A 23588-nucleotide genomic window follows, 5' to 3' on the forward strand; every position below is an offset into this window, starting at 1 on the left:
TTATTGCTGGGGCTGTGGGAGTACAGACAGACAGACAGACAGACAGACAGACAGACAGACAGACAGACAGAGAGATAGATAGATAGATAGATAGATAGATAGATAGATAGATAGATAGATAGATAGATAGATAGATAGATAGATAGATAGATAGATAGATAGATAGATAGATAGAATTTGTAGCAAAACTACAAATGTGAATAAAAAACTACAACTCCCACAAGACTGTTCTTCCCTGAAGAATAGAAACCGCATGAGCTGATATAGTTAATATTTTGGAGGGTCATTAAAAGAAAATCATGCAGCAAACTAAGAGTAAACTGCTTTGAGAATACAATGCGGAAAGACTGTTTTTAGATTGTATTGCCACTAGCCTATAGGTCCTGGGTCCATAAACGAAATCTACACACACCCCTAGTGAATGAAATCACTATGCATCATGTTGAGTTCCTTATGTGGCGTAATGGACCACATATTCCACATTCTCTCTTTATTTTAGCTACTAACCCACTAGTAAACCCTCTTTAGTTTATTGAGTATTATGCACCTGCCACTGAATCTTCGGTACGGTCCCGTTATTCTTAATGTGACCTACATCAGGAGGAGACACGCTCGTGCACGGGCATCCCTCCTTTATATCTGACGCCATAGCAACGCTATGCCGAAGCACTGATGCGCGCTTTCTTCAATACCGAAAGGACACGGAGATACAACAACCATCGTGTTCAGTGTCTATCTGATGTCGGAGCGGGTTTACGGCAACTATCGATGACAAAAACTACACTCGGAGGCATCTAGGTGAGTGTGTCCGCAACCTTGGCGCATTAGCCTACATCTTAAATGAATTCATTCAAATCCCAAAGGCTGATGAATGACGCTCACTGCTTTGTCTCATTTGCAATGGCCTTCTATGGATATGTTATTGTTACGTTGCATTATAATTGTATTTTGACGCTTGGTCGTATTTTCATAAACTGAATAACATGGATTTGTCACTTGGCTCATGTAGAAATATGCCGTTTTGTAAAACATCCGAACAAGGTTAAATCGAGACTAAATTTTATTTCGTTTTTTGTCAGGTAAACTTATTTTACCGAGGCAATAGCCATGTGACTTCGGTGCTGTAGTAGACGACACTGTAGCCTACAGTAGGCTATTTAGCCTACTCAAAAACGTAAAAACAAATTATGAACATTACACATAGGCTACTATGTTTATAATTGAGTAAGTAACATCACATGAGTTCCTTAAAAGTGAATCATGTCTAATAAGCAAAAATAATACTAAATAACAATTTGTAATTGTAATAAAGTAACTCTAGAAACATCAAACTGTATCATATTAAAGAGTTATATCCTATTGTTTATGTTTTGACTGTTTATTAATAAGTATTTTTTAGATAGGATTGCAAAATGCATGTGCACATAAACACTTCTAGGGCAAAAAAATAAATAAAAAAATAGAATAGAGCAATGACATCCACAAGAAAATAAAATACTAAACATGATGAGAGACTGGCAAACTGTCAAAGATGCTACCATAACCATTCATGCCCCTGTGCATGCTGGGAAAACAACTGGGACTGAAGCACTATTCCGGAAACTGAGTGAGCAAAAGGTGTACTTGGACAGGATGTGGTTGTAAAATGTAACTGTTTATTGACATAATGTTGGGCTCACTTAATTAAATATTCATTAGGAATTAATCAGAAATTAAATTGACAAAATGGAATAAATTGTTTTAATGTTTTTTTGTTACATTTTTAAATTAGCCTATATGTAATAATAATAATAATTCTGTTAAATACCTGTTATGCATAAATGTATATTATACCTATTAAATTGCATCAAGACATCTACAGATGCATAGAATAATTTTAATTTTAAGTAAATATTGAAAATGTATTTATTCAATAAATTTTGTATCTTATTTGTTATCATTTACAGTATATGATATACATTTTCTTTCATAAAAAAAAAAAACGCTTTTCGGTTGGCCACTAATTGAAACATTACTATCTGTCTCAACTCTTGTGTTTTACTCTCCCTCTGCTTACCTAGACATCACGTTCGGGCATCACCCCTGTGTAGGCAGGCATCTCGCAAGGTTTTGAGACGCAGCCACAGTGTCACAGTCGATCTCTATTTTCTCAGGACGGTCCATATTCATGCCAACATTCCTGTTCAAGTTTGGAAATACGATCCAAGAGCAAGAGGGAGAGCGAGACCATGAGCAGCTGATACTCCGCAGCTAAAAATACTCCTCTAACACCAGGCAACGGGCATGAAAAGCTGCTAAAGCAGAGCAATAACTACGGTAAGTGATTGTTTAATAATCATATATGACTGTCACTGTGGGTTTTACTATTTTATGTATATTCATGCCAATTAAAAGTTGAGAAAAGACAACGTCAGGCTGTCAATGAGCATGTGGAAGGATTTGAAAGCGATGTAAAGCGATGAGTATGAATGAGTTTGTTCTATTTAATGCACTTGCCATGGATATTTACTTTGTAATTCATGTCATTTCGTCTCAAACAGGACCTAGCAATGCATTTTTGCTCACTGTAGCACACATTGTTTGTTAATATTATCAAGAAGACCATACATGAGTTTTAAGTCCTAGAGTATCTTAAATTTGCACTAAGTAATTGTTATAAAACCATGGCGTGAAGAGCCCTGACATTTCAGTAACTTAACTTTTACATGGAGGTTCGCCTCTTGGTGTTGTGATCACGTGACCCTCTGAATGCTACTCTCTTTCTTGGTAGCCCCTTTTATCGGATCCATTTGGTTGCATGATTGAATGCTTTCACAGCATATAGCATTATGCTAATAATGTTGGCATTTATAAACAAAAATGATCACGTACTACAAGTGTACATTTAAAATGAAAGACAAATATAATTTCAGCGACATATATACATAAATAAAATATATATTTTTCTTCCAATGTGTTGATATATATGTCATATATATATATGATATCATGATGATATAATGTAAAAATAATATAGATATTTTAATATAATTTAAACATGTTAAAATAATTAAAATAGGTTTGTCAAAAATAATCCACACACTGATGGGTCACCGGAGGACATACAGCATGCAAGCTTCAATCTACCAGAGTATATTCCTCATGAGCAAACATTACTGGTTGTGGTGTTGTATAATGCAGCTCTCCTGAATGAGAAATTCAACTTTTTTTGGTAAATGAGATAGCTGATGGGTACAGGCACTGCAGGGTTTGTTAATCTTGCTCTTAAACTGATTGGCAGCAGTGGATCAATGTAGTCAAATACTATGCCAGACCTCATAGTCAATAATAACTACAGGAATACTGCTTTCAGTGCTGTCAGTTTGGGCTCAAAGCTAAGTAAGGTTAAATGCACACTTGATTTGGTTTTATTACGTCTTATTTTTTGGGTTACATTTAACCTCTTTGAATGCTATATGTTCAAATCTAACCTCAACTTTTCCTTCTTTTTTTTAAATCCATGCCCAGGCTCCTTTAGACACAGGTGACATGGCCTTGTCTTTCTGTGGGAACGACAATGGTAGTAATGCCTACAGTGTGGACAAAGGAGTCCTTGACAATGGCTGCTTCGTGGACGCCCTCAACCTCGTCCCTCATGTATTTCTTCTCTTCATCACCTTCCCTATCCTCTTCATTGGTATGAATGCCCTTGTCTTTTATCCGTGTTCGACAACCATGCACATGCTTTGCAGTTTGTGAAACAGAATTTTTTGGTTCCATTCAGAATTTAATACAGACTGTCTTTTCAAATGAATTATCCATAAAGAAGTTAAGAAGGATTGTGAGATAATAGGTGTGGTTAAACAGGTGGGGAAATATTGTGTGAGTGAGTATATATATCTATACAGTATTATAATAACAGCTATTATTTTAAATTATTTTAAGTTATATAATTTCTATTTATTTATTATTTCAGGAGCCACACAACATTAAGCTTAAACTGAGCACCTGTTGTGTGATGTGTGAATTTCTTAGTATTACAGTTCAGTAATAAGAAATCCTGTCCTTGTCATTCCAATTCAACTTCCTGTGGGGTGTAGCCAACTCAGTTCCAATTCCAAATCAGTCGATTCTTAAATTGTGACGCCCTGGTTGTTTATGACATCCGTCATGTCATCAGAAGCTGTGGGACCTAGACACGATATCAGACCTACTTGGGCCAATTCATTATCTGTATCAGTTCCCCAAAGAGCCTTTACTCAAACCTTGGCAAAGTCCTTTACGCTGACGCCGTAATGGTGTCACTGCCATTCCTCATTCGGTCTGTAAGCATTATACCCTATCTCATAATGAAAAAAATGTTTCCTATAGAAGAATTATTACACTATTAGCCAAAGAAAGGAAAACAACGAATGAATGAGACAGACAGGCGGAGACGGATACAAAATGCTGCTTAACAAACGTCTAGGAAAAAGTAATTGTTAACTGTATGTTATATTAGATACACAAGGGAATAAAAAAATGATACCATTATAAAACAAGTTTCATGCTGCCAGACATGTTCTCAAGTCTCTGATGCCTGCCAGCCTCTCAACACGTGTTTCGGATAATACATTTGAAAATAAAGATATGTTGAAGTGATGGAGGGCATGTTTTTGTGTCCAGGCTGGGGTAGCCAGAGTTCAAAGGTGCAGATCCACCATAACACCTGGCTGCACTTCCCAGGCCACAACCTGCGCTGGATCCTCACCTTCACACTGCTGTTTGTGCACGTGTGCGAGATCGCAGAGGGAATCGTCTCCAATACGTGGGTTTCAGTTTATTTGTGTGTTTATGACCGACCGCTATGCATTTATGTTTATGTCTTTGTGTATGAATGGATTATTTCAGGCAGATGGAGTCCAATCACTTGCATCTCTTCATGCCAGCGCTGATGGGCTTCATAGCCGCCACGACATCAGTCGTATATTATCACAATATAGAAACAGCCAATTTCCCAAAACTGCTGCTTGGTAAGTCAATGGCCATTTCACTATTCAAATGTGATGCTGGCAGTTAATACTAAATTGTTCTTTGAGTGTGGTTGTTTCATTACTTACATAACTTACAACAGTTGGTCCGGGTCCTCTAATTTACATAAAGCACTTTCCTTCTGTCTGTTGCTTGGCAACATGTAATGGTCGATCCATATTTTTAGCTATTATCAAATTTAGTTTCTGTCTTTGGGATTCTGTATGAGAATGAGACCTAACCTCAGAAATACTTTCACAGCTTTATTTATTTACTGGATTCTGGCTTTCATCACCAAGATGATAAAGTTATGGAAGTTTGCAGAGGTGAACTTGGGGGTGCAAGATCTCCGTTTCTGTATCACAGCTTTGCTCGTGGTCCTGTACGGCCTGCTCATGGCTGTCGAGATCAACGTTATCAGAGTCAGAGTGAGTTCATCTAGGGTCACATGGCACATATTTTTATTTCTTATTTTGTATTTTTTTTTTTTTTTTTTTTTTAAGATTATATGCCTCTAATTTGATCCTCTAATTTTATTTTATTTCTATTGTTTTTTCTATATTCCCTTTATTTTATCCACTAATTTCCATTATTATTCATTTCCATATCCATTATTTTATTTCTATTTATTTTATTTTATTTTATTTATTTTTTATTTGACACTAATTTGGGCAGAATGTTATTATATTTCATTTTATATAAAAAAAAATTATTCTATTATTTTTTTCTATATTCCTTTTATTTGATCCACTAATTTAATTTAATTTAATTTTTCATCCACTAAATTAGGCAGAATTCTAATTTATTTTATTTTATTTATATATCTATATGCCTCTAATTTGATCCACTAATTTTATTTTATTCTATTCTTTTTTCTATATTCCTTTTATTTGGTCCACTAATTTAAGGCAGATTCTTTTCTTTTCTTTTCTTTTCTTTTCTTTTCTTTTCTTTTCTTTTCTTTTCTATCCACTTATTTAAGGCAGATTATTGTTAAAAAAATTGTATTGTAGACAGTTTTATAATTGTAAAAAGAGTTGCTAACCTGCTGAAAAAAACAGCTTGGACTGGCACAGATTTCTATACTGGTCCAAGTTGGTTTGTGCTGGTCTAGCTGATCAAATCTAGTTGACCAAGTTAGTCTAGCTGTTTAAGTAGCTAAAGTGAACATGAAATCAAAATCCAACATCCAAAACACAGGTGAGTAATTGTACTAACAAGTATTTTCATTTTTGTCTTACCTGCAGAAGTACGTGTTCTTTGCAAACCCCCAGAGGGTGAAGCCCCCAGAAGACTTGCAGGACTTAGGCGTCCGATTCCTCCAGCCATTCGTCAACCTCCTCTCAAAAGCAACATATTGGTGGATGAACCCGCTCATCATTGGAGCCCATAAGAGACCCATTGAGCTGAAGAAGATCGGCAAACTTCCTATCGCAATGAGGGCCTTGACCAACTATCTGCGTCTGAAGGATTCCTATGAGGAACAGAGGGTATGTGCAGACGATCACAGGTTTAAGAGCAAATATTATCATTTATAATCTGATGATGTACAGAAGTAATGAAGTCTTGGTTAACCAGCACCTCGTTCCTTATCAAATTTTGACAGCAGAACACAGAGGACCCAGAAAAATCCCCATCCATCTGGAAATCAATGTACCGGGCCTTTGGGGGGCCAATCCTCCTCAGCAGCACCTTCCGGTACATGGCAGACCTGCTGGGTTTTGCCGGCCCACTCTGCATCTCTGGGATTGTGGAACACCTGTCTAACTCAACAGATATTGATAAGGTGTGTGTTTCGTCCCATTCTGGAGTGCTTGTCTCATGTGTGTCGCCATCTTATCAGTATGGTTACTGTCGCTATTCAAGGTATAGTGAGAATAGAAAACTCTTGTCAAAAAACTTTTGTCTTGTTTTCCAGTACAAATTTCTAAACGTTCAAAGATACATTTCAAAATACTGTACATTTACCTGAGGAGCAAAAATAGATAAGATATTCTTCTGTTAAAACAAAACAACAATAAATTTGCCAATGGGTTTTTATTCAAATTTTAGTTTTATTTATATCTTAGTTAAATTAAAGTGAATTTTTTAAAGTTAAATTAAAGTGAATTTTATTTTTTAATAGACCTGAGTTAAGCATAAACATAACATAACATAAGCATAAGTAACAGTCGTTAACAAAGACGAATAAATACTGCAACAAATGTATTTCTCAGTTAAAGTTAATGTATAAACTAATGGGGCTTCATTGAAAAGTGTTACCAAAAAATTAAGAAAACACGGCTTAATATCTTAAGTCATTTTGCTTCTCAATCTTCATTTACGCTGGAAACCAAGACAAAAATACTAAGAAAGAAAATGTTTTTTGCTTTGGTTATTTTTTCACACAGACAGTATACATGACATTTAAGCTGTTGTATACGAACAGGGCAATTCGAGAGTAAAAACGATAGTCAGTCCCAAATACATACTGGAGTGATGATAAAACTGGGAAATGGAGTGAAAAAGACAACTACGCAACTAATGTGATGGAAATATATCATAATCCAGGCACTGTCTCACAGCACTTTAATATTATCTCACTTACTTTTGGAGCCCATTCATAATGTGCCTTGTTAAATCATTTAGGATGTTGTTCAAATAACTGTCAATTAAATGATTTGCTGCAGATATTGGGCTAGTGGTTATGCTACTAATTAGACTGTATGCATGAGTGCAACGTGACAGTATTGTAGAGAATGATCTACAGTCTGATGTCTTCTGTTTTGCCTTGCCATTTATCACTTCCTGTGTGATGTCACAGAGGCGTCAGTGCTATTAATGAGAGAACCGTATGTCATCGCCTTGAGATGACAGCAATTATTAGATTATTCTCAATTGTTCTCCCTGCTCAGATGACCATGATGTCATGTGCGCCTGAAAATACAGTCTCATGAGGTTTAGATAAGGATGACATCACTGCATTACATCCAAATACTTTTTGTTTTAATTTTGTACAATATACACACTACTGTTCAAAAGAAAAAAAATTGAACCGATAAAAAGACACTTACAAAAAAGCCTATTTGAAAAAATTATGTTCTATTGAACTTTCTATTTATAAAAATATTAAGCAATACAACCATTTTCAACATTGATAATAATAAGAAATGTTTCTTGAGCACCAAATCAGCATATATATACTGTATATGATTTCTGAAGGATCATGTAACTGAAGCCTGCTGAAAATTCCGCTTTGCCATCACTGGAATATTTGAAATCTTTAACTATATTAATATAGAAAACAGTTATTTTAAATTGTAATAATATTTCACAATATTGCCATTTTACTGTACACAAATAAATGCAGATTTGGTAAGCATAAAAGAGAGTTCCTTCAAAAACATATAATAATCTAAACAGCCGTGTATGTGTTATTTTATAATGTATCATTATAATTTGTTATTAAAATACATAATATATAATTATAATTTGAACCCTAACAACCCTGTTTTTGTGATAAAAAAAGAAATAATTGTGTAAAAAAAAAAAATGCTGATGCTTTGAAATTTTGTTTTCAATGCAATGACATTTATGCAGTTTCAAGTGTGTCTTAAATGTCACACTTGACACTTTTTGGAGTCACTGTATACGTGTGTGAGTGACAAAATGAAGCCAGAACAGACGTGCATATCTGTGGGACATGGAAAATTCCCCACTCACATCACACTCTCTCTCACACACATGTTGCTGCCAGCGACACTGTTTAAGTGACTCCTTCTCTTTATTTTAGTGTGTGCTTGTGTATGACATCATGAGGGATGAAATGCCAAAGTGTTGTTATGTATTATGTGCGTGTGTTCATACTCTGTTTATGTCCCGTCAGACAGGGAACATGACTTTAGGGGTTTACTTCATGTCTTCCACTGAGCTGCTGCAGAATACGTCGGTTCTAGCTGTTCTGCTGTTCCTGGCACTCGTGCTGCAGAGAACATTCCTGCAGGCCTCCTACTACGTCACAATAGAAACCGGCATTAACCTGCGCGGGGCACTGCTTGTAAGTTTTGTAGAGTTTACTGGAAGTCAAACATGGAGAGATTTGTCAGAGAGATTTATATTTATTTCATATTCATCAGCCTGTACTGCTCACGTCAAGTTGTACTGTGTAATACAAAAATATTGTATGAAACAAATTCTTACCTTACTAGGAAAGTGAATTATATTCTATTTTATTTTGCTTTTTCCTGTTCAAATCTATTCTACTCTACTTTGTCCCATTATTCTTTTCTACTCAACTTCATCCAATATTTTGTCTGTTTTATTCGTTCTACTCGGTTCTATTGAATTCTATTCAGTTTATTCTATTTAATGCTATTCTATTCTGCATTATTCTGTTCATTTCAATTATATTTCCAATTGTTCTAATCTATTCTATTATGCCTTGATCTATTCTATTCTGCTTTTTCCTGTTCATTTCTATTTTACTCTATTTTGTCCCATTATTCTTTTCTACTCAACTTCGTCTAATATTCTGTCTGTTTTATTCTTTCTACTCGCTTCAATTGAATTTGATTCAGTTCACTCTATTCTATGCTATTCTATTCTACGTCATTCTGTTCATTTAAATTATATTTCCAATTATTCTATTCTGTTCTATTCTGTTAGGCTTTGTCCTATTCTATTCTATTCTGTTCTATTCTTTTCTATTATATTCTATAATATTCTTTCTACTTTGTCCTATTCTATTTTATTATATTACTGTCAGTGTTGTTATTGTTAACTAAAACTAAAACTACTAAAAGTTTTTGATAATTGGAATGAAGTTGAAATAAAATAAATTGAAATTGGTAAAAATGATAAATTGAAATTGATAAAAAAGTAAGTTGAAGTACTTAAATAACAAACTAAAACTAAAAAAAAAATTAAGCTAAATAGAAATATTTTTAAAAACCAAAAGCTAACAAAAATGCTCACATAAACATTAAATAACAAGAAAAATTACGTTAAAGTTAAACGTTAAAGTTTTTTGTGATTCACGTGTTGGATCTCATCCTCTAGGCGATGATCTACAATAAAATACTGCGTCTCTCTACATCAAACATGTCCATGGGAGAGATGACGCTCGGCCAGATCAACAATCTTGTTGCCATAGAAACCAATCAGCTCATGTGGTTTCTCTTCTTATGCCCCAACCTGTGGGCCATGCCAGTTCAGGTATTTCATAGCGAAAACACTTCTGAAGCAGATAAATCAACAGCATCTGTGTCCCCAAACAAAACAAAAAAACATCTTATTTCTGTTCATAGATCATTATGGGAGTGATCCTGCTATATTATTTGTTGGGTGACAGCGCGTTGATAGGGGCCGGTGTCATTTTGCTGCTGGCCCCGGTTCAGTACCTCATCGCTACCAAGTTGGCAGACACACAGAAGAGCACGCTGGTGAGCTTCTCCTACACCTTTGTGCATGTGCGTGTTGTCAACACACCAACAAGCTCATGTTTGTGACTTCTAAATATTTCCTCAGGACCACTCGACAGACCGTCTTAAAAAGACGACAGAGATTTTGAAAGGAATAAAGCTCCTGAAGCTCTATGCATGGGAGAACATCTTCTGTGACCGTGTGGAAGAGACCAGAGGAAAAGAGCTGACCAGTCTCAAGACTTTCGCCCTCTACACATCAATGTCCAGTATGACAAGCTCCTCCTTCCATCATATGCCCCGCCCACATGCATAAACCCCTCCCCTTGTTATTACCCCACCCTAACCCATATTCTCATTTGTTTAACTATTTGGTTCTAATTTGGTTCTTTGGTTTGTTGTTCACGACTGAAAAAATTGTTCTCCACAGTATTCTTGAATGCCGCCATCCCCATTGCTGCAGTTTTGGCGGTAAGATATTCATCATTACAGGCTTCAATCAGTTGTATTTTATCCAACATGTAGACCATATGTTATCTTGTATCTTGTTTTTGTAGACCTTTGTCACACACGCCTATATTGAAGAGGTCAGGCTCAGTCCAGCTAAGGCGTTTGCCTCTTTGGCTCTATTCCACATTCTGGTCACGCCACTCTTCCTGTTGTCCACGGTGGTCAGGTTTGCCGTCAAGGCCCTTGTTAGGTATGTCGCTAACTCCAACATTGCTTCATAATGGCTTCTCTGTAAGGATATGATCATCTGATTTGTATCTGCAGTGTACAGAAGCTCAGCGAGTTCCTGCAAAGTGACGAGATTGGAGATGACAGCTGGAGAAACGGAGAAATGTCCATGCCTCTAGAGGTCGGAAAGAAATACAAATACCAAGGGGATGTGAGTGTTCACATGCAAATTTGCACCTTAAAAGTGTGGTCACATTTACCACTGTTTGGCAACATTTATGGGCGAAATCCAGTCATTTCAAGTAGAAATCAATGCGAAAAGATGTGAAAGATTTCTCCACGTAGATATTGCAATGGGTTCAAGTTTGTCAAGGAATGGCGAATGGAACCCATTGAACCAGTTGTGAAATCTACCATTGTTTGCGAATTGTCGCAAGCGAAATCCTGTCATTTCAATAGGAATCCACGTGATCTGGAATTTCGTGTGAGAGCGAAAGATTTTCCATGCAGATTTCGCAGTTGGTCACAAGGATTCGCCATGTTGACTAACAGAAAGCTGCTTGGTTCGAAAGTGACCTCCTGTGTGAGGTGTGCTTCATACATCGCTATTGACTATAGACAATGGACTATTCATTTCGCTGATGTGACTGCACCTTAATTTTGCAATACTCAAACAATTCCAAGCCTTAACGTTCAGTAGAGCTTAATGAGGAACAAGGAGCACCTAAACTAGCTGGGTTGCAATGTGATGATCTCATTTTTATATTCTTTAGCGTTTTGGAACATATTTGGCATCAGAGTATTTTTTTCTGAAGTTTAAAAATGGATAGAATGTTCTTGGATCAGTTTTATGGGAGAAAAATGATATGTTGATTAACTGGGACTTTTCCTGCCCTGAACAAGAGAAACAAATTAATATCAATGTTTATAACTTATTATCTCACTGGACTTTTTTCACCAAACACTGAGAACATACAAGATAAGTGGCCAAAGTTCTCAATTTGGGTTAGCAAGAGCTAAAAGTAAAGTAAAGTAAAGAGTAAAAAGACACAAATAAAATAAAATAAAATAAAATAAAATAAAATAAAATAAAATAAAATTAAATTAAATTAAATTAAATTAAATTACAATATATTTTAATGTAAAATACTTAATTTTTTTCACAATTTCTGATGAAAATGCAGGGCTGTTTTCAGTGGTTTTAGCATGTTGCAATGCAGTTGCTAGGGCATTTCTGTGTGGTTGAATAAAGGTTTCATTTATTTTTTTACACGTTTTATTGTCTGCCAGCTGAAAATCCTCAATTTGATAGCTCAGAAAAATAATAGTAAATTTCTCATTTATTTACATCATTTCAACAGTTGAGTTTCTCGCTAACCAGGGGTGGTTTTCCAAATAGAGCAACTGTGGCATAAAATATTTTCTTGTATTTATGTCTGTAAAGTATAGATAAAAACAGTGATTCAAACTGAGATAATCACACTCTCTATGACCTCCAATAACTGCAAACATGAGACTCCACATGGTCATGTCTCAAGAGACAAGTCTCCCACGTTTAGGGGGCTGAAACGGGAGCTGGTCATTCCTCAGCCAGCATAGCTAAGATCTCATAAAAGCATTGAAGAGAAGCTTCTCTTTTTGGTCATTGCAGTGGCCCTCAGCTGTTCTCTGAGAGAAGGACAAATATAAGACAGAACTATAACTACCCGTCCCCTGAGAGGAGGAGAGCTGGAGCAAGGGGTGAAGGAAAGGGAGGGAACGAGAGGATGGAAATATATACTGTGATAGGAGGAAGAAGGAAGGGGGTCCAGGAGAGGAAATGGTGTTAAGCTGGGAAAATGACTTGGCTAGATGCAAGCGTGAACTCATGTTCCTAGCTTTAGGTCATAACAGCAGCTTTTGAGAGTCATATGATGTTTGCTGACCCAAAATGACAATTACTGTCATAAAATCTTATTTTGGAAAAAATGGAAAAGATTCCAAACAATTCTTTTTTTTTTTCTTTTTTTTTTACAGAATTAGGACATTTATTTAAATATACATTAAATAATTAAGACATAAATAATAGGTTGAGAATATATTGAATATTACAAAAAAAGACAATATAAACCTAATTATTAATAATTTATATAAGTCATTATATTATAGTGCACATACTTAATATTATATTTATAATTTTAGTGATGTGTTTTATTATAGCACTATACATTTCTGGCGATCTGTCACATTAAAGAGCTCTGAAAAGACATTCATTGTTTGAATTTTATAATAAAATTATAATTTTTTTATGATCCAAAATGATACAACATGCACGTCACAAATGAAGAATCTGTTCAATAGAATGAGTTCCTAGTGACCAGGAGCTATTTAGCAAACTCCTAAAAGGAATTTAGATGAAAAATATTTGTGAATCTTTTTCCTTAAGTTTTCCCTTAATCTCTCTTTTTCTCTTTATCATGGTATAGACAAAGGCGGTCAACAGGAAGGGGCGTTATCGTATGGATAACTACGAGCAGCCCATGCGCAGGCAGCTGCGGCCCACGGAGACCGAAGATGTCGCTGTACAGGTCAGACGTCACTCTCCTTGCCAAAGACCCCATCAGCACTGATTCTCAGGCACTTCTCGTTCGCAGAGCACGTGCGAAAGTTCATTAAGAGAGCTCAGGGTCTGCATGTTCTCATCCAGATGCCAGTAAACTTTAAGTCACGGCCAATAGGTTGTTTTACTCCTACTCTGCTAGAGGAAGTGTTTAAACCCCATTTTTTTAACATACACACAGGGTTTTTTTTTCCTGAGCATTTTCAGCTGGTTTAAAAACCCCCATATGGGGTTTGTGACAGTTTCTCAGACATGGTGGTTTGGGTTCAGCTTCCCTCTGAGTGCAGTTTGGGATTCTCACGAGAAGAAAAACTAGGACTAAAAATCAGAAGAACATTAATTTAAGTGTTTATTTTTTTTGGTTTCGTCTCTGTCTCTCGGTCCTCGGAGGGTCCCCGGAGGGTCCACTTCCTTCACCATCCCTCTGGACTAGCGGTGGGAATCGTAAATTGAATGATTCTGGTTGTGATTCTGATTGGACTTAATGATTCGGATTCCTTAACAACTGCATTAATGATTCTTTTTGTAATTTTGAAGAACAATTAATGGACAATGACTGGAAAACTGGAAAGAGTTCTTATAAACCTAAACTTAGTAACTACACAAAAAATAAATAACAAAAAATCACATTTGAAAGTTAATTGATGATTCTTATACATGGCTGGCTGACGGCGAATGCCATGACGACTTCTAAGTCTAAAGTAGTTCTGATGCATATATTTACGAGGTAAGAATGAGGGCTTTGTAAAAGTGTTAAACGGTTCCGATTTTGGGATGAATAAGTAATGGAATCATTTGGTTCCAGTATTATTATTTTTAATGTCGCTGGTTCTTATCTAACGAGTCTAGTAAACACACATATACACATATCCTCATGGATTCTCCCACAGTGACCTACTGTCACATCCACTCACTTTGTTATGAATATGGCCTAATCTACTCTGACATTTACACTCCTTCACTTCAGTCATTCTCAACCATTACTCCCATTTTACCCTTTCTCTCTCTCACTCTCTTGTTCTCACAGATGTTTTTGATTGTTCAGCATTCTCCCATTTCCCAGTATGCTGTTCTGGTCTACTGTGCTGCTCTGATGGATGGGAGTGTTATCATTATTATAAATAAACATTTGGAAAATAGAATTCAGAAAACATCCAGAAGATGTAAATGTCTTCAAGCAGAAGTAGCTTGTACGCGCAGAAATGAAAAGATCATATCACATGAGTTCTGCTTTGTGCTGGTTTCTTTCCATCATGCTAACCCCCTTGGTTTCTGTTTATATTTGTTATTGTCACATGTCTCATTCAGGTGAATGATGGTTTCTTCACATGGGGAAGCAACTTGTCGACGTTGTCGGATATCAACATCCGAATCCCTACAGGTACACACTGTTTACTACTAATTTACTGCTAATTTACAATCAATGCTTTGTCTTTTTTATTATGTTTTATGTTATATTATGTTATGTTATGTTATGTTATGTTATGTTATGTTATGTTATGTTATGTTATGTTATGTTATGTTATGTTATTATAACGAATCATATATATATATATATATATATATATATATATATATATATATAATAAATACATTTAAATACTCTTAGATATCTAGAGTGCTTGTTATTTATTTATAATAAATCACCTGTAAATATAATAAATACATAAATAAATAATCTTAAATATCTAAAGTGCTTGTCATTTATTTATGCATGTATTTATTAAACAAAAAATATATAAATATCATAAATAAATATCATAGATATCAAGAGTGCTTATTGTTTATTTATTCATAACAAATAATATATTAATTTAATAAATAAATACATAAATAAATACTTAGATATCCAGTTCTTGTAATTTATTTATTTATAATAAATAACCTGTAAATATAATAAATATATAAATAAATACTCTTAAGTATATAAATTGTGTTATTTATTTATTTAACAAATAATATATCAATGTCATAAATACGTACCGTAGATATCAAAAGCTTCAAAATGCTTATTTATTTATTTATTTATTTATTTATTTATTTATTTTTCACTTAAAGTTTATTAGTAGTTTATTAGTATTAGTAGTCATAGTTTATTCATTTGCTTATTTATCTACCAGAAACTAGATCTATTAATGAATTTGATACAAATGTGAAATATAAACCAAAATGATCCAAAATGGCTCATTAATATTGGCAGGTTTTTAACTGTCACCGTCCCACAGGTGGGACGTTTGCCCATATATATTTAGAACAATAATATCTTAGTAAAAACCTAAAGTAATATTGACAAACTATATATCATTTGAAAGCTTACAATCTCTAGTTTTCATATTTGGTGGCTGTTTTTTAAAATAAATTACAGAGGAGCAGTAATTTATCAATTTGCAACAAGAATATTTCATATTCATTAGGCGTGTTAAGGCCTTTATTTTGAAATAGAAATAAACATGAAAAATCATGAAAGAATGGTAGAAACCTCAGTTTGTTTTCATGCCAAGAGTTCAAAAGATTAAATGTTATGAGAAAAAAAGGTCTGAAAATGTTTAGAATATAAAGAAAAATATTATGGATTCTCGATTTGTGATGCAGCACGCAGCGGCAGCGAGCTATAATGCACATATGTGCTCTTTTTATGTTTATTAGAGGTTGAAATCAAATAAAATACTGCCAAAACACCCATACTATTTCTGAATAGGATGTATACTTCATAAATTGTATGAAATTATGGAAATAAATGGTTCAGATCACTCAAAACATATATGAAAATGGAGATGCCCTTATATGGTCAGTAAGGAAGCTGGCTGTCCATCTAGTGAAAAAGTTTGGTACTGTGCCCAAATAAAATCTTACTGAAAGCTCATTTTTTTAGATATCAACCTAAAATTTGGAACACAACTTGTTTAGATTTTTGGCTTTAATTTTCTAGCAGTTTTAGAGTAAAATATATTTTGTAATATATATATTTTATATAAAATATTAATAATTATATTTTTACATTCTATATTTTCATAAACTCAAACTTATATAACTTTTTTTCTGTTTCACTTTCATAATTTATTTCACTTCTACAATAATCTGGCAAATGTCTTCTTAAAAACAAGACCCACCATATGTCTATATTCCAAAGCATTCTTGAACTACAACCATTTAAGTTTGTATAGTGATTTTTTTGTCTATGTGAAAAAAGGGGGGGGGGGGGGGTGACAGTTAAGGGGTTAAAAGGTAGCCCTATACACCAACTAAAAATAAATCAAAAATATTGAAAATACTAATTTTCAGTACGTAATGTCTTGGCTCAGGTTTAGTGGTTTGATAGCCTCATTATATTGAGCTGGGCCCGGTTTCCCGATAACGCTCACTCTTAGCCTGCTAAGAAGACTCGAAAGATATATCTTACCAAATTTGTTTATTTTCCTAAGTGTGTTCCCCGAACTATACCTTAGGAAGCCGCTTAAGATATACCTTCTTACGTGGGACGTTACCCGGCGCTGTCCGTGGCGATGGTGCTGAATTGTTTGAAATCGATGGCTCGAGAATCAATTATTCTCTCGTGCAGGGGCTGCTTATGTGAGAAAGCGGTCATCTTTATAAAAGAAGCACTTCAGAAATAGTTGAAATTTCAATTTATTATGATTATTGGATATTATAAAAAATAATTCAAACTATAATAGCCTATAAAAGCGTAGCCTACATATTTTAAAATTGTAACATATAGCCTATTGCTGCCACAATAACCTTTTCAAAAATTTACGTGCCGCCTTTTCTTTCCCATTTTTGTTCGCTGAGGTGGAGCTGCGATGAAATATTGTTCTTGTGTAAATACTTTCCAGAATTTCAGTAATAAAAGTTTACATCTTGCGTACGGTGCTCGGCAGTGATCAAAAAGGATTTAAACCATGAATTTTGAATCTCTTGTAAACTCGGAGATGTGGATTCAGACGGCAATTAAATTACCACACGACCTGTTTGTCAAAAAACAGAAGGTACTAATTTGGCCAGGGCCAAAATTAATTTGGCCACTGATATTATGGATTCGGACGGCACTAAAATCACCGACTTACCCCTGTAAATGTTTAAAATACCGGACGAGCCCATGAGAAACAATATTAGCGTCCGAATAGGACTTAACTGACAGTAGCCTATGCTTTCACTGGCCTTTAAAAGAGCGTTTTAATTCAATTAATAATATTGTATAATAATATAATTAAAAATCTAACAACAATCAGTGTAATGACAATTTTATTCTTTGCATGAAAACACTTGAATTAGCCTAATTTAATACTGTCTGGGTGTATTAAAACTTCAGAATTATATTCATTTAGACCTGCAACAACGCTAAGAGAGAGCTACGAATGGTCCAGACCAACCTTACGAAAGTGTGACTTACAAAAGATATACTTAGCGTACGAACGTTTCGGGAACCGTCCCATAAGGTTAAGAGAGAGGTTAAGGAATAGGTTAAGAACTACTTAGAGATAAGAACGCTTTGGGAAACCGGGCCCTGAGCACTAACTAGCTTGCCAACGAAACAGATGGGCATCTACCATTGACAGTGAACATCAATAAAACCTGTCCATAAGGGCAAAACCTGTTCATATAAAACTGCGATTAACCTTCATCTCGTTTCCCTCTTCAGGTCAGCTGACCATGATTGTGGGCCAGGTGGGTTGTGGGAAATCCTCCCTGCTATTGGCTATGCTGGGGGAGATGCAGACGATCAGTGGAAAAGTCTTCTGGAGCAAGTGAGAATTAAAAAATATGCATAATTATTGTTGAAAATACTATGTTGTATTATTTTACAGAAGTGTTTATGAACATTATGGACTGGCATTAAAACTCAAAGGGGCCGAATTCCTGCCTGTTGTGACCCCCTAAAGCAGTTGAAAGTTTGTGTTTATGTAGCAGAAAACAGGGGAGTACATCTGCATGCCAGACTCATCAGATGCTAATCAAAGTCTTCATCTGTACAAACACACATGCACAAAAATATCCCACCGCTATTATTATGATGTATGTACCATGGTGTACATACACAGATGTGTGTGAGGACCGTCTTACTCTTGTGTGTTGGTGTATGTGTGTCTTACTCTATGCATTACTCATTACACTGGCTCTGTGTATTTTTTCTATCTTTCTTCTGTCTTTTTCTCACACGTGTCATTCTGTCCTCTGCGTTATCAGCGCACAAGGGAAATGCTTTTGTTTCTGTGAATATCTCCATCTCCATGCTGGGGATGGTCTCTGATTAGCATTTGTAAGCAAAGCCAAGCAGATCCACATGCTATATATATTTATATACATTTACAGTGGCTCCGAAATTATATTAACGCAAGTCACATTTTAAAATGTGAATTGCATTAGATAACTAAATGCTAAACCATCTAAATGCTTTTGCATCTGAAAACATTTTCTCATAACTAACCAAAGTTTTAAGAGCCTTTTTTTTTGCGCTTACTTTTAACCAGATGATCCAAATATTATTTTTAGTGGATAAAATAGGTGGTACTAGTGCAGTGGTTCTCAACTTAATTTAAATGCTAAAAAGCAGGATGCAAACTGAAATCAGATTATTTTTCCCCCTCTTGATAACTATTGTTTTTATTGAAGGAAATACAGAATCAGAATCTTGGCAGTCACAATATGAATTGTAGTTAATAAATTTAATTTGATATATAAGCACTATTGGTTTCTGTTAATAAAAAGTTTGAAAACAATAGGCGTTGTCATAATTACAGCATAAATACCAGAGGAAATCTTAGTTGTTTAAATTCCTAAGTTTGTAGTCCTTGTATCTAATGCAATGGCATTCATACATTTTAAGAGTGGCTTACAGTAAAATAATTATGACAATTCTCTATAATAATGAGAATTAGGTCAGCATTTACAATCAAAACATTTTTAAATTCCTTCTGTGGAACACAAAAGAAGATATTTTGAAAAATGTCCATACAATGAAAGTTAATGGAGCCCAGTGTTGTTTTGAACCCCAGTGACTTTTATTGTATGGACAATTACAAAATTCTTTTTCGGGGCCACTGTAATTGTGTAGTTTATATTTGCATTAAGTTCACAATAATATGGAGAAAAACTCATTTGTTAAAGTGCCCCTATTATGCTATTTTAACGGTTCCTAATTTTGTTTTTGGAGGTCTTCTGCAATAAGTTTATATGTATCCAAGAAAAAAAAAAAAAAAAAAAACACAACACTGTAATTTTCTCCTAATTTACATTGCAGCATCACCGCTTTTCGTACGGTTCAAGGGATCCAGTCTCCCTAAACCCCTCCTTTCAGAGAGATACTCTGCTCTGATTGGTCAGATTGAACAGTCTGTCGCTTAGAACAGCCATTACCGTATCTGAATTTCAGCTCTGAGGCTTCCAGAGATTTGTATACTCAGTTATACGAACAGTAATGATGGAGTTCGTTTCACTGTATCAATTCGAGCCCTATTTGGAAGTGCATGGAAGCGGTTTTGATTTCGCAGTGCAGAAAACAGCATCTTCTCGACATGTCGACAGCACAAAACAAACTCTTCCAGGCCTCAGCTACAACTACAGTGTTTGAGGGCTGGTCAAAGTAGGTAGCCAATGAAGACTATTTGCGGGCATTATGCAAATTTGTTGCAAACCTACGTCGGTTTGTGCAGGAAGTATAAGACTGGAGTTACTGACGACTCGTTTCAGGAAATTCAGAATCAGTTCTTTCTTTTAACTTTGCAGATCTTTTACATTCACAAACAGCTATAAAGCACATTACATAAAAGGTTATAACTGAAAAAGTATAATAAGAGCACTTTAAGACAATTTGCAATATTGAATTAAACTGTGTTTTGATACAAGTTGTGAATTCAGTCTCAGTATGTCAGGCACTGCTGTCTTTGCTAACAGTGCAATGAATGAGTTTTCCAGTTTCAGGTTCTCTAATGACAATGACATTGCTCTCCATTTAAAATATAATACTAATACATTACTAAAACTAAAAGTTTGTGGAGACCATCTATAGTTCAAAATATCAGTCTTCGCTATCCACCTCATGAGGAGAGTCTGTCAGTGTTCTTACAGAACGGCATGTGTCCTGATGCACAACTAACGCTGGTCACGTGTGTGTGTGTGTGTGTGTGTTTGTTTCTCTGTGTCCTCTTTCCCAATGGTGCGCTAAATCAGGATGCCTGATTGTGAGATACTCTTCGATGGGAACATAAGGTATTTCACCAGAGGTCTTCACATGCTTACATGCCACACAGCCACACAGTGACCTCTATAAACCAAAAATAAAAATGGCCAAAATTAGTCTAAAGATTCTTGGTTTGCCAACTGCTAACTAGCAGTGTTGATGTTCTTTAATGTCGACTTGCAGCGGGCACGATACAGAGCTGTCTCATGAAGATCGGAGGTACACCCGTTTGTGAACTCTTTCAGCAGATGTGCCCTCATCCCCTCCCCCTCCCCCCCATGCATTCATTTACAAATCCCTTCCTTTACATTTCTCTGGCTTCGATAAAACGGGTGGTGTTATTTGTTTTTGTGAGACGTGCAGTGCAAAGTGTTTAAAAATGCCGGGAGTCTTCACCTCTCTTGGACACACTGGGGGTTTCATGTACAGATATTGATTTCGGACAATATTTGGATAAGTTAAAGCTGGACCCCTCCAATGGAAAGAACAACATATCTGTTTTGTCAAACAAGAGGCTGATCTCGAGATCATGTGGTTTACTTTTTGGTTTTGTTGCAATTAAAACTGCAGTCTCTGAATAAAAAAGGACAGGAGAATATGTTGTAAAACACACATCAGCTTTCACAGTGAAGGTCTCCCTGCATTTAAGCTTTAATCTCATCATTAACCAGGTTTTTTCCTTCATTTCATAGCAGAAACATTAGTGTTTGCTGTGATGGGTGTTTTTCCACACTTCCTGCTTATCAATTCTTTCCTTCTTCCTCTCTTTCTCGACCTGTCATGGCTCAGTAAAAACAGGTACTCCGTGGCCTACGCGACGCAGAAGTCATGGCTGCTGAACGCCACCGTAGAGGAAAACATCACGTTTGGAAGTCCTTTCAATAAACAGAGGTGAGCACAAAAGATCTCTAAATGTCACTGTAGAAAATGCCATTATGTTAGAACAACTTCTTTGTTATCTATTTAACTTGTTACAATAATTTCTCTCATCTCTATTTAATCAGAACTCAGTTTTTTACATTCTAATTTAAGTCAACATAAAATCGAAATTGACACTGTTTACTTCCTCAATGCATGGTCTAATTGTGAATGATTCATTGGTGCATATTTTGGCTCAAAATTTCTCCCCAAATTGTCATAAATTCTTTAATCAAAATAATAACTTGCTTTTCCTTTGAAATGACATCACTTAGGCCATGTGGGATATTAGTTTCATTGTTTGCATCACTAGAACATTTGTTTTAAGTTGTGCACGACACAACATTCCTCTTGTGTTCCCTTAACCATTCTGCAACCATGCTCTAACATTACATAACTGTTTTAGCATTCTGATACAGCATGCCTCCTTTTCACCATCCAATTAACCTCCAATGGATCAAATCAAGTCCTATATTTCTTTTCTTTTTTCTCATCGAATATCCTTTTTTAATCAGAAACATACAAGGGAAGCCTAGTACTTCAAAGCTTTACTGTAGAAAATGCCATTATGGTAGAACAACATCTTTGTTTATCTATTTGTTTATTTATTTTTGACTTATGAGTTTTAACTTGAACGTCTTTAACATAAAGTCAACATAATCTCAAAATTGACCTTATTTTCTTCCTTAAAGCATTTTTCTGCATTGTGAACAATTCATTGGTGCAAATTTTTCCTGAAAAAAGGCATCATGTCTTTAATCAAAATAATAATTTGAAATGATATTAGTTTTTGTTGTGTGTCTCAGCAGAAGCATTTCAGCAATCATGCTGTAACAATACATAAATGGTTAAGCATTCTGATAAAGAATGCCCACTTTTCACCTTCCAAACCATCCTTGATAGATACAATTAGTTTCTTATTGAATATCCCTTTTCACTTGAAATGTGTCACGGAAATAAAAGTGGTTGTGAATGGAGATTTACGTAGACTTTAAAATCAAAATGATTGGAAATAATGTTGTGAACTTGCCATTGTGGCTTGTCAATAGCACTTTGATTTTAAATCAGTGCTGACGGTTTCAAGTTAAGTGGGTTGATTTTTTTTTTTTACAGCGTTAAGGGCTAGACCTCAACTATAATAAAACTCTCTGTGGAAACTCCGGGTCATGACATTGTTCATTTTCACTCCCTCGAGATCTCATGTTCAAGATTCCTACCCTTTGGTTTTTGAGGAAACATTCTTATATTTTGAAACTCTAAATCTTTCGGACAGATACAAAACGGTGATTGATGCCTGCTCGCTTCAACCAGATATCGACCTCCTTCCTTTTGGAGACCAGACTGAAATCGGAGAGCGGGTAAGAAAGGACAGCTAACTGTGTCTGGGCTTGAGACCAGCTCTCTGACCTCAGCTGCTGTGATACTAATCAAATAAAAACTTGTTATTGAGACTACCATGATGTTACACTATGTCATCAGAATCAAAAGTGTTTAATTTGTGTTTGTGTGTTGTAATCCTACAGGGTATTAATCTCAGTGGTGGTCAGAGGCAACGGATCTGTGTGGCCAGAGCTCTGTACCAGAACACCAACATAGTTTTCTTGGTAGGAACCAACTTTTCCAATACAGATAACTTCCCGATAGTATCTAACCTCCACCCTCCACAAGTGATATGCCACACGTCTAAGATGTTGTGAATGACGCAGCTTTTAATTCAATTTCAGAGGTACTCCCAGAAGAAATTTCTTAACTGACACATGATAACACAGGGTACGTTGTGGCAACAATAGCAGAAAACACAGTTATGTGTAAGGGCTGTTATTGGATT

The 23588-nt window shown here is 35.4% G+C and overlaps 1 protein-coding gene across 9 annotated transcripts in view; it reads left to right on the plus strand.

The window, feature by feature from the left end:
* Positions 1-2080: 2080 nt before the first annotated feature.
* The window catches only part of abcc9 (ATP-binding cassette, sub-family C (CFTR/MRP), member 9), a 39939-nt gene continuing 18431 nt past the window's right edge, over positions 2081-23588 (plus strand). Inside the window, exons 1-22 of one of the 9 annotated variants that reach the window (XM_084407126.1) lie at positions 2081-2316; positions 3508-3676; positions 4645-4786; positions 4870-4991; positions 5251-5417; positions 6237-6479; positions 6596-6775; positions 8855-9025; positions 10027-10182; positions 10275-10409; positions 10495-10657; positions 10819-10859; positions 10946-11088; positions 11163-11277; positions 13532-13633; positions 14974-15046; positions 18305-18410; positions 20833-20871; positions 21026-21061; positions 21632-21733; positions 23034-23118; positions 23284-23364. In XM_084407126.1, coding sequence (XP_084263252.1) covers positions 3529-3676; positions 4645-4786; positions 4870-4991; positions 5251-5417; positions 6237-6479; positions 6596-6775; positions 8855-9025; positions 10027-10182; positions 10275-10409; positions 10495-10657; positions 10819-10859; positions 10946-11088; positions 11163-11277; positions 13532-13633; positions 14974-15046; positions 18305-18410; positions 20833-20871; positions 21026-21061; positions 21632-21733; positions 23034-23118; positions 23284-23364 — 2550 coding nt within the window. In that variant the 5' untranslated portion in view covers positions 2081-2316; positions 3508-3528. The remainder of the gene's footprint in view (positions 2317-3507; positions 3677-4644; positions 4787-4869; positions 4992-5250; positions 5418-6236; positions 6480-6595; positions 6776-8854; positions 9026-10026; positions 10183-10274; positions 10410-10494; positions 10658-10818; positions 10860-10945; positions 11089-11162; positions 11278-13531; positions 13634-14973; positions 15047-18304; positions 18411-20832; positions 20872-21025; positions 21062-21631; positions 21734-23033; positions 23119-23283; positions 23365-23588) is intronic. The other 8 variants (XM_084407130.1, XM_084407133.1, XM_084407127.1 and 5 more) reach the window with 8 other exon arrangements.

This window comes from Rutilus rutilus (assembly GCF_951802725.1).
Source record: "Rutilus rutilus genome assembly, chromosome: 4".
NCBI lineage: Eukaryota > Metazoa > Chordata > Actinopteri > Cypriniformes > Leuciscidae > Rutilus > Rutilus rutilus.